This window comes from Rhinichthys klamathensis, unplaced genomic scaffold, assembly GCF_029890125.1.
Source record: "Rhinichthys klamathensis goyatoka isolate OS25496 unplaced genomic scaffold, OSU_Roscu_1.1 h1tg000107l_1, whole genome shotgun sequence".
Taxonomy (NCBI): domain Eukaryota; kingdom Metazoa; phylum Chordata; class Actinopteri; order Cypriniformes; family Leuciscidae; genus Rhinichthys; species Rhinichthys klamathensis.
This window is the reverse complement of record NW_026606645.1, coordinates 1,664,356-1,680,821: the sequence shown is the minus strand read 5'-3', so window position 1 is coordinate 1,680,821 and position 16,466 is coordinate 1,664,356. Positions and strand designations below refer to the sequence as shown.

The following is a 16,466-nucleotide window of genomic DNA, read 5'->3' as shown; positions in this document are numbered from 1 at the left end:
TTAATGCTTTTTGTTTGTTTGTGTGTGTTAAGCCCGTGTTGCGCAGTGTAATTGATGTTTTGATATAATGCTTTACAGAACAAGTAAAGGATGACACTGCTACGAGTAATGGCTTATGATGGATTAGTTGTACTTTTATTTTATTGGAACTTCCTATCAAGCTGTTCTGTACAGTTATAAATGACCTCAAACATTTACACTGCATCATTGAAATGCTTTACTATTGTTATTGTGTTCCCTTATAACTGTATATGGTTTGCAGATAAGTGTTCAGGCAGATTCTCACACGGTTCATTCATAATGATCATAAGAAGACAGCAGTTGGTATGTCTCCTCTTGTGTTTCTAAAATTATTTTTTATCTCTCTGCTCTAGGGAAGCCTTGAAGGGGACAATATCAGGCTTTCAAAGGGGAATATTTTGACTTTGGATTTTCATCACATAAAAGGGATTCAACATGGAAAATGTACCAAACCCCAAAAGGACTGTCACTGTCCAAATGATGCCTCAGCTCGCCAGTATAGATGTGCTGGGAAATAAAGAGTTAAATGCTAACTGGGACATTGAGCCAAAGTTAAACTTAAATCAGGATTGCTCAGATCAGGATAATATGCATCTCAATTCCTCCATCAAAGATTCCCACACCACACTTCTTGGAGGGACTGTCCTTGAAGACAAAAACATGCCATCCCATGGCAGTGAAGATCACAGGCGACCTCAAAACAGTAACGCAAACATAAAGACCTCGGGTCAGTGTGCCAAGAGTGCTGAAGGTAGAAAAACTGATTGTGATAGGAATTCAAATTCGAAAACTGTCCCATCAACATCCAGCCCATCATCTACAACTACATATAATGTTGACAAGGAGGAAAATGGCAATAGCACAACAAAGGCACTTGAAAATGAACAACATGAGCCCAAAGCACAGAGCAAAGCATCAGTAGTTCAAGAAACTAGTGCAATCAAAGAGACACTGCATAATCAAACGCCAAGCCAGACTCGGGCTCCCAGTACCAACAATACAATTAAGGACATGCCACTTTTATCTGGATCAAAAGATGTGAGTTGCACCACCAGCATAAGCATCAGCAGTACACAGTTTGAACTGGTATCCACCACCAATGCTCCTAAAACCAATCACTCAGCGGCCGAAACATCTGGACCAGTACCTGGGACAAGATCTCAGACCCCACAACCACACGAGATCCATCATATGCTTGTTAAAGAGAACAAATGTAGCAATGACTGCATGAAAAAGGATGTTAAACCACCAGGAACCTCTCAGGAGACTTCTTCTGGATGCCCATTGGTGTCTTCAGCTAGCAGTGCAAGTCACTCTGTCCACACGGACGTGATTGATGAGGAGGTCCAAACGCAGGGAGCTGCTCCTGAAGAGCAGAAGCAGGTCCACTGTAAACTCTTTCGTGAGGCATCTACCATGACTTCAGCAGAAGAGTTTGGCGACCAACCCGGGACGCAACGGCATGATGTGGAGGTGCAGGCGGTTGCTACGGTCTGCAGTCAATCTACAGCCACTAGCCCTAGTCTTCTGTCTCTACAACCCCATCGGAGATCAGTTGGTCTACTACCTGAGGAGACTGACAGTATAGCAGTGGTTGTTGGGATGAAGACGCCCTCAGAGGTCACATCTGTCATTTTATCCAGTACGATCCTCCCTGGGAAGCCTACACAGTCAGACACAGTGATGGTTCATGTAGATGCTGACCTTCAGGAAGAGTCCAAGCTTGGGGCCAAGCCTAAAGAGCCTCAACACAACAGCCAAAAAGGGTTTTCGCCCCTTCAACCCGTTTATCAGATTAATATCGAGACCTGCAGCCAAAGCAAACAGTCAAACAACACTACCTGTCACCTTCAGAGCCAAGGTTCACCTGCGGTTTCAGCATCTGGTCCACATAATGTGGCTTGTGTGCAGGAACCCAAGACAACATCTGCTCAGGTCTGCCAGGATCTGCCAGTAAAGCCGGCCAAGCCTCCTGCATCGAAATCCAAGGAGGCAAGTTCTGCAAAACCTCCAAAGGACATCGCAATGACCACTCCTCCAACATCAAGCTCCACACCACAAAGTAAAAAAGTAGAGAAGAAACAGAAGGGAGCATCCAAGCTGGAGCGTAAGAAAGATGACCAAGAGGAAGAGAAGGCCAAGCAATCCAAGAGTGTAAATGACGTCGTGTGGGACGAGCAAGGCATGACATGGGAGGTATACGGAGCGTCAGTGGATCCAGAGTCGCTGGGATTTGCCATTCAAAGTCACCTGCAGTGCAAAATCAAGGAGCATGAGAAGATCATCACCCAGACGGTTATCAGAAAATCCTTGTCTTCGCCTCCCGGCAAGAAGAACAAGAGGAGGCAGGTTAACATCAACTTGAGGTCCATGTTCCAAAATGTCCGCCGACCCAACTGTTGCGCACGGCCGTCAGTACTAGAATGAAAGATGTGTGGTTGTCATTAGCCACTTTTCCACTGTCGGGCCAGTGCGAGCCAGGGCTAACAACGTGCCGGGTGGGGCCAATAGCCTCAGACCTCGAGCACCAGTAGCTTCACAGCACTACCGTAAAACCAGCCCTTAACACACCTGCATAGAACAACGTCACACAACCCCAGCGTTTCACCAGCTGAGCTGATTAAAAACTAGCTAGATCACAAAATGAGCATGACAGAAGTGAACGTTTGGTCTTTACCTAAAGACTTAAGATTCCAGCATCGATATTTTACCAATGTTTTACAATAAAAAAAAATGTTACAGTGACAGTAATTTTATTAATTTGTGTCAGGAGTACACATCAATCATGCTCAATCAAACTGGTATTTACCATTTCACATAAAAAGAGAACACATACCAATGCAGTTGTACCTGCTTCCATTTATTTGCAATCACAAGAATGCACAAAACAACTCTATTAAGGCTTACGCATTTAGACACATATTGATAAAATATCCTGTTTACGTCACATTTCTTTAGAAAGAAAGACTAAGCATTTCTAATAATTTTCCACGAAATAATGCGATCTGAGGAGGTGTGAGCGACCTCTCCCGTCTCACTATACTGTTATCCTTTCAGCCAGAGCAACAGGGGGAGCTCAAGTGAACAAAACAGGAATTATTAGTTATATTTATGCTGCCTTCACGTGCTATCGGAAATTTCCAACTTCCCACTTCTGAAGTCGTGATTACGAGCTCATTGCATTAAAATTTTGACTTGAGAGGGTGTTCATGTCCAATTTTATTTTTTAAATAGGAAACTTTACGATAATTCCAATAACATGTAAAGGCAGCATTAGTCCGGTATCAACAAAGGCACAGGGAAGAGACAGATAAAACATTAAACCGAATAAATACATGATTATAATCATATGTGATTTGATTCTGCAAGCAGTCTCTGGTATTTTCCATAAAATATGTGTATTTATTATCGCAATGGTTAGCATACGTAGCCTTTAGCATCGCATAATAATATTTTTTGCCTCATACAGTGATTAGAATCCCCATCGGATCGCAAGGAAGTGATTTCAAACACTCGCTGTGTCTGAAAGTGAGTTGAGCAAATTTCTTCTTTTTTTTTAAAAAATGTCTTAAATGTTTAAGTAGCCTGATATAATAATATAAGAAATGAGCAGCGGTGTTGTCCGTCTCCTGACTCAGATAAACTCCACCTTTGTTCATGACTCAAGCCCCAGTTGGCCCGCTTTGGACCGAGGTATTCGGCGGGCCGAAAACCACTGGCCGTTGACCCAGAGGAAGGCCCGGAAGTGACAGTGGAAACGCGACTGGCCCTGGCACGCACTAGCACTCTCGCTTTTGGCCTGACAGTGGAAACATGACTATTGAGAGGTCAATGTGATCTTCCATGAGACAAGCATGTTGGGAGATTTCTCTCGTTTGTTTTCTGAAGAGTTTGTTAAATATAGAAACTAATGGTTATTTGAGTGTTATGTGGAGAACAGAAAATATTTTTAGATAAAGATTATTTACGGTGATAGTAAAGCTGTAACGACGTTTAGAGTGCTATGGCAATAATTATAATTAATAAACAGTAATGATAATATGTAGTAGTCTGCATGTGTATTAGTTCAGAATGGCAGTCTTCTAACTACCCAAGATTATGCACTGGAGCAGCAGATGTATGCATATTTACATATTGAATGCATAACCCTTTTTACCTACTTTATTTAGTTGAATATCTTTTCAAACTTTAGTAGCCTAGATATGTTTGGTAAAAACAAATTGTGTTGCCTAATTTTATTTGTAACTGTTGATTTATTGTGAATATATATTTTTTAATTTAGAAAAAAGAAAAGAGCTTCACAATGCTTATTATCATACTTGGTGTAAACAGAGCCTGTTTATGATTTTATATTAAAATGGTTTGGCAAGCATTTCATAGCAGTGTCTTATCCCATCAAATTTAGCATAGTGTATATTATACCTAAAACTTTTAAATAATATCACTCACATTAATGAAATAATGATGTGACATTTAAATATACATCATGGATTATTTGGGGGGGGGTTACATTTCTGTTACATCTGTAGATCGCATGTGAATGTTATTTGCAAATGCTGTGTAATGAAAAACAGATCTTCATCAAACCGAATTTAGATCATTTAAGCTTCAAAATGCGCAGCATGATCTCAGAACGGGGCTGTGCACAGCCGCTGGAGGCCCTATAACCCACAGATAAATGTAAAGAGATGCACATTTCAAAAGCAATCCTTCTCTGTTATTCATACCGTCATTAAGACTGCTAATAGATTCCCTGTGGATCTCAGAGTTGATCTCGCTATCACCCTGCAGGAGTCTGTGCGGTTATTAGCGCATTTTTGCTACATGGTTGTTAGGGTGGTTGCTTACTGGCCCAATCCAAAACAGATGACACCCAGATCTCTGTGATCTACTCGTCTCTAGATATGACTAGAGTCTTTCCTTCAATGTCTGATCACTTAGAAAAGTAAAAGCCACATCATCTGAAGTATAACTCATGTACAACAAATGGTGTGAGATATGACCAAAAGTTTCATAATTAATATATAACCCTAAGTATGAGAAATAGTAATGGTTAAGTGCTCTTATTAAGAGGTGAAATAGCAATCATATTTGTGATGGGTTAAAGCAGTTACTGTATGTTGTCACTAAGGTCTATGAGTGATTTTAGTCACACTTTAGATCAGGGTCCAATTCTCACTATGACTTTTGCCTCAATAAACTCCTATTTACTGCTTATTAATAGTAAGTAAGGTAGTTGTTGTAGCGATAATGTTTAGGTAGGGTTGAGGGATGCAGAATATAAGGCATTGTAATATGTGCTTTATAAGTGCTAATAAACAGCCAATATTCAATTAATATGCATGCTAATAAGCAACTAGTTCATAGTGAGAATTGGACCCTAAACTAAAGTGTTACTGTGATTTTTTTTAAAATAATCATTTGTCTTGTGAATGTTTATATTTATTTGACATGCGTATTTATGTGTATGAAATCATTAATTTACCTTGGTCATAAACTCTTAAAGGGATACTCCACTTTTTTTGGAAATAGGCTCATTTTACAACTCCCCCAGAGTTAAACTGTTGAGTTTTACAGTTTTTGAATCCATTCAGCCGATCTCCGGTTCTGGCGGTACCACTTTTAGCATAGCTTAGCATACATCATTGAAGTGGACAAGACCATTAGCATTTCTAAAAAAAGAATGACCAAAGAGTTTCGATATTTTTCCTATTTTACCCTTCCGTCAACACAACGGAACTATTTCCAGGCGCTGCGTCATATCATTACGCCTGCTGCACTCATGGTATGGCAGTAAAGTTTCTTGATTATTACGCAGGAATGAGAGTATAGTTCCTAGCCATATCAGCCTAGAAAATCGCAACTTTACATTTTCCGTCGGTCTTAGTGCACGATGTAACTACAGAAGAGTCAAGTTTTAAATAGGAAAAATTTATCGAAACTCTTTGGTCATTTTTTTTTTTTTTGAAATGCTAATGGTCTTGTCCACTTCAATGATGTATGCTAAGCTATGCTAAAAGTGGTACCGCCAGAACCGGAGATCGGCTGAATGGATTCAAAAACGGTAAAACTCAACAGTTTAACTCTGGGGGAGTTGTAAAATGAGCCTATTTCCAAAAAAAGTGGAGTATCCCTTTAAAAATAAAGGTTTTTGGCAGTGATGCCATTGATAGAAGAACCATTTTTGGTTTCCCAAAAAACCTTTCAGTGAACAGTTCTTACTATTTTTAGTGTGAAGAACATTTAAAAAATATAAAGAACCTTTTCCACTATAAAGAACATTTTCTGGAATGGATAGATTCCATGGATGTTAAAGATTCTTCACGGAACCATCGATGCCAAATAAAGAGTGTAGTTTTAAGAGTCCAGGGCATCAAAAGTTTTAGATCAAACAATTATAAGTGAATCCTTCCTAATTAAAGGAACAAAAATTCCACATCCAGGTACTCGCGTAGATTGTAATATTTAAAAAGCCTTTATTTTCAGGGCTGCATATTAAAAAACACCACAGTTTTTTGTCATACTGAATGCAACCAAACGTAATGCTTCATTTACAGCAGGGAATTCTGCCGTTCTTGTAACTGCGAACCCAGCAAGTTCTCATGCATTTTTACAGTACATTTGGTAGTCTATTCCCCTGCATCACTGTATGAAGCTCTCTATGGGGCCAGAAGCATCAGGAGATTGCATCAGAACTTCTCCCCGGTTGTCTGATCAGTTTTGCATCAGCTGTCGTCTCCATCACGGCTCCCTTTTGTTTACTTGCTGCTGCTGCATTAAATAATTGGAAGAGCTCCAGCGCTTCCTCTCATGGCGCCGCTCCCTGTGGAATATTTGCCCTACATATGTTTGTGCAACACACACACACACCTTGATTTACTCTCGCTGTCCTTCACCTATACTGTACCTCCCTCACGTTTTGTCTTTGTATATGGCACGTTACACCTTTATGTCCCCTAAAAAGCATTAAGAGACACAAATTGGCTACCGTGTTTTTTTTTGTACTGACATCTATAAGATAAACTATTATCTAGTTAATTATCGAATTAACCTAACATGGAATATAGCTAACTACGTAAATGTCTGAATCCCTTTGAGCTTATTTTCATTAAAAAAATAACAACAGTATTGAGCATTCTGTAAGCTTTATTATTCATAATGCCTTATAAATGAAATTGTACAAATATATATATAAAATATTTATTTTGACCAATATTGTGGGGTTAAAAAGTCTGAGACTTAAACAAAATTAGTGCATGGATGATTTCAAAAGTGATCCTAAAAAAATAGATCCATTAAATGTCTGCGATTTGACTTTCAATGTCACTGAACTTTATACCATTCTTAACATCCAATGATTCTGCTTATTATTTCTAATCTACAAGATTTTAAAAATAGGCTGCATTGAAAATATTATTAAAATATTGAAGGCTGGATGACGTTGCACTCTTTCTACAAGATACACTGGCATTCTGGTTATGTGGTGACAGCACTGTCACTTCCTATTAGCCACGATTTGTGAACGGTGCTTTGAGAATATTCAGTCTCTTCATTGGCTCTTATTGAATGTTAAATTAAAAAAAAAAAATCTGCAAATAGCTGCAGGGTGACAGACCATCATCCCCTACTTGCAACTGATCTCACACTGAGACGCCGCCTGCCCTTCACTCTCCTCCTCGTCTTATATAAATCCTGACAATATGGCGCTCTTCGCTCACAGCTTCGGCTCACAGCTGACCGTGACAGTCCAAATGAGGTGTCAGTAACTGTACATTGTACCCCACACATGACTCTATGGCAGATGATATTGATAATATTACATGAGATCTCAAATCCTTCCGTTTACTTCTACTTTTGTCCCCTATGTGCCTTGATTGTCTGTATATGGACAAAAAGCAGCATCTCTCTCTCTCTCTCTATAGAGGAAACGGTTCTATAGAAACTATACGTCTACATACATTTGAAGACGTGTTTCCGTTTCAAAGCGCTCTCCATCAAAACCAGTTTCTCTTCCACACTGAAACCTCGAAAACACTAAATTCACCTTTACTGCGCATGTGAAAAAAGCTCACTGAGATGATATTCTATTGTTTTGACAGGATTTTATTTGGCAAAATATCTCACTATTTACTGATGCGTCCAGGTTGCACTCACTCACCATTATATGTTTGGTCGAAAAACACAATGGCTGCAGGACAGCAAATGCGAGTAGGCCTACGTTTCCTTTTATCTTTGCATAACTGTGATATGAAGAGTGTATAAAGTAAAATATTTTAGTAACAGTGAGAAAGTTAATAGCACATTACAGGCACAATACGTTATAAACAAGAATATCTATCGGTACATATGTATCACATGACTAAACATGCGTCATCGCTCTCAAATACCTCTGTTTTCACAGTCCAGACTACAACGCGAAAACGCCGTTTTCAAATTTATCTAGGCCTACCTGGGAAAGTGCTTTCAAAAAGCTCAGTGAAAGCTTCTCGGAGAGAAAAAGATGCGTTTTCAAACAAAAACGTATTAGTGTGGACAAGGCCTTAAAGGGATAGTTCACTTTGAAATTAATATTTGGTATGTTTTAGCTTACCTCAAGGGCATCCAAGATGTAGGTGTCTTTGTTTCCGCAGTAGTTTCAGTTTTGATATTTTGGGGGAAAGCGCTTTCAAAAAGCTCAGTTTTCACAGGACAAAAGATGAAAAGAAGAGAAAACGGAGAGAAAAGATGCGTTTTCAAACAAAAACGTATTAGTGTGAACAAGGCCTTAAAGGGTTCTTTCAGGCGTTTCATATACGTAGAACCTTATAGGGGGTTCCATCATGGGATCATTTTATGGATTTAGTTTTAGGGGGTGTTTACACGACACCATTTGAAATAAAAACGTAAAAATGTATGCTTTTTGGTCGTTCATTTTGATGACAATGACGTTTTGGGGGCCTGAAAACGCAAACTTTTGAAAACGGGTTTCAAAGTGTATGTTTTTGCAAACGATATACCATTACTTTGTCTGTGTAAACTACAAAAACGTGAATTTGTGAAAACAGTGACATCATGTACATATGTATTACGTGTTTTCATTTCATTTGAATTATGAATTAAGCAGCTCGTAAACATACATTATCACTAGAAAACTACCATGCAATCATTTAAGACGTTTCTCCTTATATAGAACCTTTTTGGCATAAGAGGTTCTTTAAAACTGAGTCAAGAACCCTAGGATTCTATATAGAACCTTTTCCTTTTCTAAGAGTGGTATAGATGCAGTTAAAATGATAACCTTATTTACATGAGTAAACCCAGAGACTATAAGGACTTTGGTAAACCTCAAAATGAGTAAACTCTGCACTGAAAAGTATCTATCAAAAATTGTTCTTGAGAGATAAAACCTCTCCTATGACATGAAAGTGACATTCTAATCCTATTGATAGCAGGTAATTCCTGGTAATTCCAAGTGAGCAACACACAGTTCCTCATTATCTTTATGAGATAATGAAGTGCCACTCGGTGCAGAACTATGTGCAAACTTATTTTCTCTCCAGAATACCAGGAAGAACCTCAATGACACTCTTTAAAGAACAAGCCAGATAGTGACACTGCCTTCCAAAGGCTCCTTCAGAACAAACCTCTGGTGGAGCGACTGAGCATATATGGGCCACTTCAATGAAAGCAGCTCTTTAAAAAGATCCTCTTTTATTCTCCCAGTTCAATGCCGGAGCACACAGGCCTTGACAGAATGTGTGGCACAGCACGCTGTTCTTTCTCTTCACTGTTGATTTTTTCTTCCCAAATACAAAGTATTCAGTCAATTGCCCGGCCCTTAGGGTGTTTATTTTTAGACACAATAGATATTTGTATGAACTAAGACGTATTGTGTCCAGACATGCAGGAAGGTCTTAAAGGGATAGTTTTAGCCAAAAATAAAAATGTGTTTTCTTGCAATGACAGACAACGGCGTCCAAAACAACAGTGAACCGCAATGACTTTCCCATTAAATGACTAAAAAGCACAGAGAGTAAAGATGTTAATGAAATAAAGGTTAAATGTAAGAATTTTCATGAATGAATCGCTTTTTATTGCTAATGTGTGAACAGCTTGTTACGAAACTTTAAAAACTAGACCTTCCAAGACTTCCTAGATTCTATGAAAGCCTGTACACTGATTTTTATGTGAAGGACTCAGGACATTTTGCAGGGAAAATCAAATGGATGTGACGTTTATGCTCCCGAAAGCCATGACACATGAAATTAATGCTTATAAAATGTTCAGGATAACGCTAAAAGAGCCATTCTGTACTCTATTGTCAATGTGACATGCAAAGTATAAGAATGAATTCAAACTAGTGTCACTAGTCAGACATAATCTAGTCTCAAATATAGGCTACTTTATAATCAAACTATCATAACAGTGTAATTTTAATTACCTCATCTGTCGACACAATGCCGGGGAATTGCAGAGCTGGTGAAAACATATCCACATCGCTATGATCAGATGCTTTCTTAATTGTTTTCTCAATGCTACAATTATGTCTATTTTGGTATTGAGGGGAAAGTGCACAGCACATATTTAGGCATTTTAAATGTTGCTCTCAGCCAGTATGTTCATTAAAAGTATATGCAAAAGTATTTCCAACTTCTTTTTACTTCTAAGCAAAGAACGAAAAATAACTTTGCCGTGAGTATATCCGGGGCCTTGAATCACATTCAGTCTCTTGTATGTTACGTGTGCACGAGAGTGAACATGTTGCTGGCTGCAGTTCACTTAATGGCCACCGGTGTCGCTAATAACAAGTGTTCTGAATAGCCCCTTTAATTATATAACTAATTGATTTAAACTTCACAATCATTGCAGTATTAATAAACAAGACGTCTACTAGTGGTCTACAACCAAGATACTTCAATCATTTGAGACTGTAATCATTGCTTTCACTTAACCGATAAGCCTTCTAAGATAAAACCTGTATGATTTCCTAAATTTACAACCTGATCGTTCACACACGCAGTAAAATGCATCGAGGAGATATACTCGCAGAAATAGCTTTTGTGGTGTTGTACAGCCAACCCATCCGAGAGTAAAGTACAGCTCAACAAAGGTCAACACAACATTATAAATATTAGACCATCTGTGGGGAGAACATTAGTAAGTCAGCTTCGGCTGAAGACCATCACGCTGTTTCTAGATTGGATAACACTGAGGAACATCGGCACAAATGAAGTCCAAGAAAGGTCTGACAACACTAGAGAAGAGCCTGATCTTCCTATTTGTAGCCCTGACGGCAGTTACTATTGGACTAGTTGTGGTATTTGTCATTGAGAAGAACAACTCAAGTCCAAGAGGTGGGTTACTGTTACTTCAAAGCTGTTGGTCCAAATCCAGATATAATGAAGATAATTAGTTTTGCACACATACTTAGTTCTGACTTCCCCTCAGATATAAATGTAGATGTACATTTAAAGAATCTCAGTGGTAATATAGCATACAACAATAGATATGGTATACCGGTAGTTATTTATGATTATAAGGGCATTTAATGTCAAATCAATAGACTTGATAGTCACTGTGACGAATCTCTGCTAGTTCAAATTCATGAAAACAGCTTATTTATGTTAACACTTTTAATGAAATCGAACCCAAATGATTTCCTTGCACTCTTCTGATAAACTCTAACTATACAATTACTTTTGAATGATTAAAGTTATTGATAAAAACTTTAATTACTTCTCGCAACTACTATACGTTTGGTTGAATCAGACTCACTGGAAACACTATTGTAAAATCTGTGCCATTCAATGCAGCATCCTCCTATTTAGAAAGCATCTAAAAGCGGCATATGTAAATTATGAAGTGAAACTGTATAATACTCTCAAAATAGCCCTCAGAAGCTTCTTGTAATCACTGTCTACAGAAGGACGTCTGGTCAGGGGCGGCGCCAGATAATTTTTAACGCAGGTGCTGAGGGGGTGCTAGATCATTGACAGGGGGAGCTGCGCAATTAGCATATATATATATATATATATATATATATATATACACACACACTATTATTTAAATGAGCAAAATTTATGATGAGATGTGCTCCAGTTCACGTGCAATGCAATCGCGCCCGCGCCTCCTTATCTTTATCATATTGTCTGCTATATTTGCTTCTTATTTAGGCTATTATACCCAGTCAATTGGTTGATGAAAAATTGATTACAATTAAGATACAATTTATACAAAACGAAATTCACTTTAAAAAAGGCTTTCTACAAAACAAAACTTAATTTATACTTAACATAAAAAAATAAAAATAAAAATCCTTTTCCTTTAAATCCTCGCTTGTCTTATGCTACTCCGAGCAATGTCCGAACTTGGTATTTTGAGCACTTCTTGCGTTGTTTTTGCCTTTTCACGATGACTCGCTTGGTTTAGTCATCAGTTGAGTCGCTTTGGATAAAAGCGTCTGCTAAAATAAATGACTAAATGTAAATGTGTAAATGTAAATAAAGTGGTCAAAATCATGTCTGACCCATCATATCTTCCGATATATCACGCATCTTACTCGTGCTGTTCAATTTTCATAATCAGCAAAAAAAAAAAAAAAAAAAATATTTTAACAAAAATTAAATTAAATGCGCTTATTTAATGGCTACAACACACATATAGTGGGCCAGACTCTCTAAATATTGAAACAATTAACATTAACAATGCTGAAGTGCAGTTACTTAATAGTAAATGTTAACTATAATCCGATTTTTTTATACACCGATTCAGAGGTCTCGTGAGTTCAGTGTTGGACATGTCAGTTGTTTTAACTATTCATTAAAGTAAAATGAGTCATTCGTTTGCGTATCAACGTGTCATTAGTGGACGTCTACGGCACGCTTGTGTGATTATCTCGGCAGTTTAGAACATCGCACAAGATTTGCGTCAATACAGAAAACATATCACTGGATAGGTTTTTTCGTTTATTGAAATGTGGTTTAGGTCAGCTGAATGGGCGGAACGCTTTTTAGAGACGATAAGCTAGGCAACGTGTTTTTTTAAGCACAATTCACACACCGAGGTAATTCAGGAGAACAAATCTCCAAATGCTCCACGTGAAACTGCGGTCTTCCGACCTTTTACTACTGTCAATTGATTTTGCTTAATATGCGCGAGAAGTGTTTGAAGACGTGAGAGTGCGCGCGGCCGGGTCTCTCTCTCTCTCTGCTCGTGCGCCCTGTCAAGCGCAGCAGTCATTCTATTCTACATCACTCACCGATCAAAAAAGGCTTTGGCGGGACAAAAATTTGGCGTTATTATGTCGAAATACCGAGATATTATATTTAATTTGGCGTTATTATGTCGAAATACCGAGATATTATATTGAAATAACGACTTAATATCTCGAAATAACATATTTTGAATATAATTGATTCCATACATTATTTTGGGGGGTGCTTTGGGGGGTGCACCCCGAGGTGCTTTGGTCTTTCTTGGGGGTGCTGAAGCACCTGCTAGCCCCTCCCTAGCGCCGCCTATGCGTCTGGTGCACATTAATGTAAAAGTTTCATGCGATTTAAATTACACCTAAAGTAAGTATAATTTGTTGCAGTTTCACTTAAAATTTACAATGTTTATGTTTCACATAGTCTAACCATAAGATAGGCTAATGTTTGCATCACAAATGATGAATGCAGAGCAATAGGCCTATAGGTATTTCTTTGGTACATACAGACACATTATCCTTTCTTTTCAAATTCAGTTACCAGACTAAACCTGCATTATGTTCCACGAGGCTGAATCCATGAAATAGCTTCACCTGCGGGGTGCTGCTGAGGAAATGCAATCAATCTGTTTACACAGGCGATGTCAAATTCTATTCCTCGCTCTGTCTCTGTCCGCAGAGGACGAGATCGATACGGGATGTGGGAGTCTGCAGGAGCTGACGGCTTCCTCGGGGGAATTTTCCAGTGGGAATTACCCCAGCAGTTACGACAATGGCATGAGCTGCAGTTGGCACATCACGGTAGAAGCCAATAAGGTACCGGGTGACTCTTAGCTCAGCTCTTTAGCCGCTAGCTGCTCATTAAGGATACTGTAAGGCTTACTGTAAGATGACCTACATGCTTTGGTTTTTCTGAAAGCACTTTGCACATTTATAAGGCTTCAAATAGGGACTCAAACTTTTAAAAACAATATACATTTTTAAGTGACAGTGAATGGAGATGCTTAACTGCTATAAAGTTATTGAACGTGCTGTTTTTGTATAGTTATATTCGATTTTCAAGAATTATTTGAGCATGTTTTACAAGGAAATATTATATTCTGTTTTTAAAATTCAAAATGTCACGTTTAATTCAATGTGTCACTTCCTGTTTCTTTGTAGACTAATTTTTTTGTGAAATTTTCAACACTCTTAAACTTAAAGTTTCTTTATTTGGTTCCAATAACCTTTCCATGGAATCTTTCCATTCCACAAAAGTTTATATATACACTCACCTAAAGGATTATTAGGAACACCTGTTCAATTTCTCATTAATGCAATTATCTAATCAACCAATCACATGGCAGTTGCTTCAATGCATTTAGGGGTGTGGTCCTGGTCAAGACAATCTCCTGAACTCCAAACTGAATGTCAGAATGGGAAAGAAAGGTGATTTAAGCAATTTTGAGCGTGGCATGGTTGTTGGTGCCAGACGGGCCGGTCTGAGTATTTCACAATCTGCTCAGTTACTGGGATTTTCACACACAACCATTTCTAGTGTTTACAAAGAATGGTGTGAAAAGGGAAAAACATCCAGTATGCGGCAGTCCTGTGGGCGAAAATGCCTTGTTGATGCTAGAGGTCAGAGGAGAATGGGCCGACTGATTCAAGCTGATAGAAGAGCAACTTTGACTGAAATAACCACTTGTTACAACCGAGGTATGCAGCAAAGCATTTGTGAAGCCACAACACGCACAACCTTGAGGCGGATGGGCTACAACAGCAGAAGACCCCACCGGGTACCACTCATCTCCACTACAAATAGGAAAAAGAGGCTACAATTTGCAAGAGCTCACCAAAATTGGACAGTTGAAGACTGGAAAAATGTTGCCTGGTCTGACGAGTCTCGATTTCTGTTGAGACATTCAGATGGTAGAGTCAGAATTTGGCGTAAACAGAATGAGAACATGGATCCATCATGCCTTGTTACCACTGTGCAGGCTGCTGGTGGTGGTGTAATGGTGTGGGGGATGTTTTCTTGGCACACTTTAGGCCCCTTAGTGCCAATTGGGAATCGTTTAAATGCCACCGCCTACCTGAGCATTGTTTCTGACCATGTCCATCCCTTTATGGCCACCATGTACCTATCCTCTGATGGCTACTTCCAGCAGGATAATGCACCATGTCACAAAGCTCGAATCATTTCAAATTGGTTTCTTGAACATGACAATGAGTTCACTGTACTAAAATGGCCCCCACAGTCACCAAATCTCAACCCAATAGAGCATCTTTGGGATGTGGTGGAACGGGAGCTTCGTGCCCTGGATGTGCATCCCACAAATCTCCATCAACTGCAAGATGCTATCCGATCAATATGAGCCAACATTTCTAAAGAATGCTTTCAGCACCTTGTTGAATCAATGCCACGTAGAATTAAGGCAGTTCTGAAGGCGAAAGGGGGTCAAACACAGTATTAGTATGGTGTTCCTAATAATCCTTTAGGTGATTGTATATATATATATATATATATATATATAGTGGAAAGGTTCTTTAGATTTTTAAAATGTTCCCCATTCTAAGAAAAAAACATCACTGAAAGGTTCTTTGGGCAACCAAATATATAGTTATTCAATGGCATAGCTGTGAAAACACCCTTTTGGAACCTTTATTTTAAAGTAGCAATACTGAGTTGTTTCTACACCAAATTATTTTCAGTGTATCAAAAATATTTTCAGGACATAAATGTGTATATTCATGGAAAATTAGTTATCATGGTTTATTTTCTTCTTCCAGGTGATCCATCTGTGGTTTGAAGACTTCTCTATAGAAGACTCCAATACATGTGAGGCCGACTCCGTCACTCTCAAGGATGAACTCGGCACCATTGGTGAGTCTTCCGCTGAATTTGGTCAAAACCATTTTTCTCTTCCCTGCAGAGAGTAAAAAAATTCACTGTAAGTTAATCACCATTAGCGCAGAAGAGATCTGCCTGCATTTATTCCAGAGGGCATGAGGCAATTAACTTCTTAGAGATTGACTGAATGTTACCGGTCACCATTATTTGACTGTTGAGTTATTGCATATGCTGAGCATGTCCAGCCAAATTTTCAGTTTGAATGAGAGGACACACACCAAGACAAAAACCGGCCACTCTACCTAAAGCAAAAGTGCTGTATTTCCATGGGTATTCTAGTTAAGCGGTTCTCAACTGGTGGTTCACAACCCAAAGATGTCCATTTACCAATATAAATTCAGAGAACTATATAATCTTGACTAGTTT

General features: G+C 38.7%; 2 protein-coding genes across 2 annotated transcripts in view; both read left to right on the top strand.

Annotated features, from left to right (window-relative positions):
- The first annotated feature begins 411 nt into the window (after nt 1-411).
- Nucleotides 412-2,915, top strand: gprin3b (GPRIN family member 3b). Its single transcript, XM_056253575.1, has one exon. It carries the CDS (start codon nt 457-459, stop codon nt 2,446-2,448), a length of 1,992 nt encoding a protein of 663 aa, XP_056109550.1. The 5' UTR covers nt 412-456; the 3' UTR covers nt 2,449-2,915.
- Nucleotides 2,916-11,015: 8,100 nt separating this feature from the next.
- zgc:154142 (uncharacterized protein LOC555481 homolog) overlaps nt 11,016-16,466 on the top strand; it is a 29,097-nt gene continuing 23,646 nt past the window's right edge. Inside the window, exons 1-3 of the mRNA XM_056253566.1 lie at nt 11,016-11,354; nt 13,887-14,023; nt 15,980-16,073. Coding sequence (XP_056109541.1) covers nt 11,228-11,354; nt 13,887-14,023; nt 15,980-16,073 — 358 coding nt within the window. The 5' untranslated portion in view covers nt 11,016-11,227. The remainder of the gene's footprint in view (nt 11,355-13,886; nt 14,024-15,979; nt 16,074-16,466) is intronic.

Coding starts and splice junctions, on each gene's coding strand:
- gprin3b (XM_056253575.1), top strand. CDS start 457: ATGGAAAATGTACCAAACCCCAAAAGGACTGTCACTGTCCAAATGATG.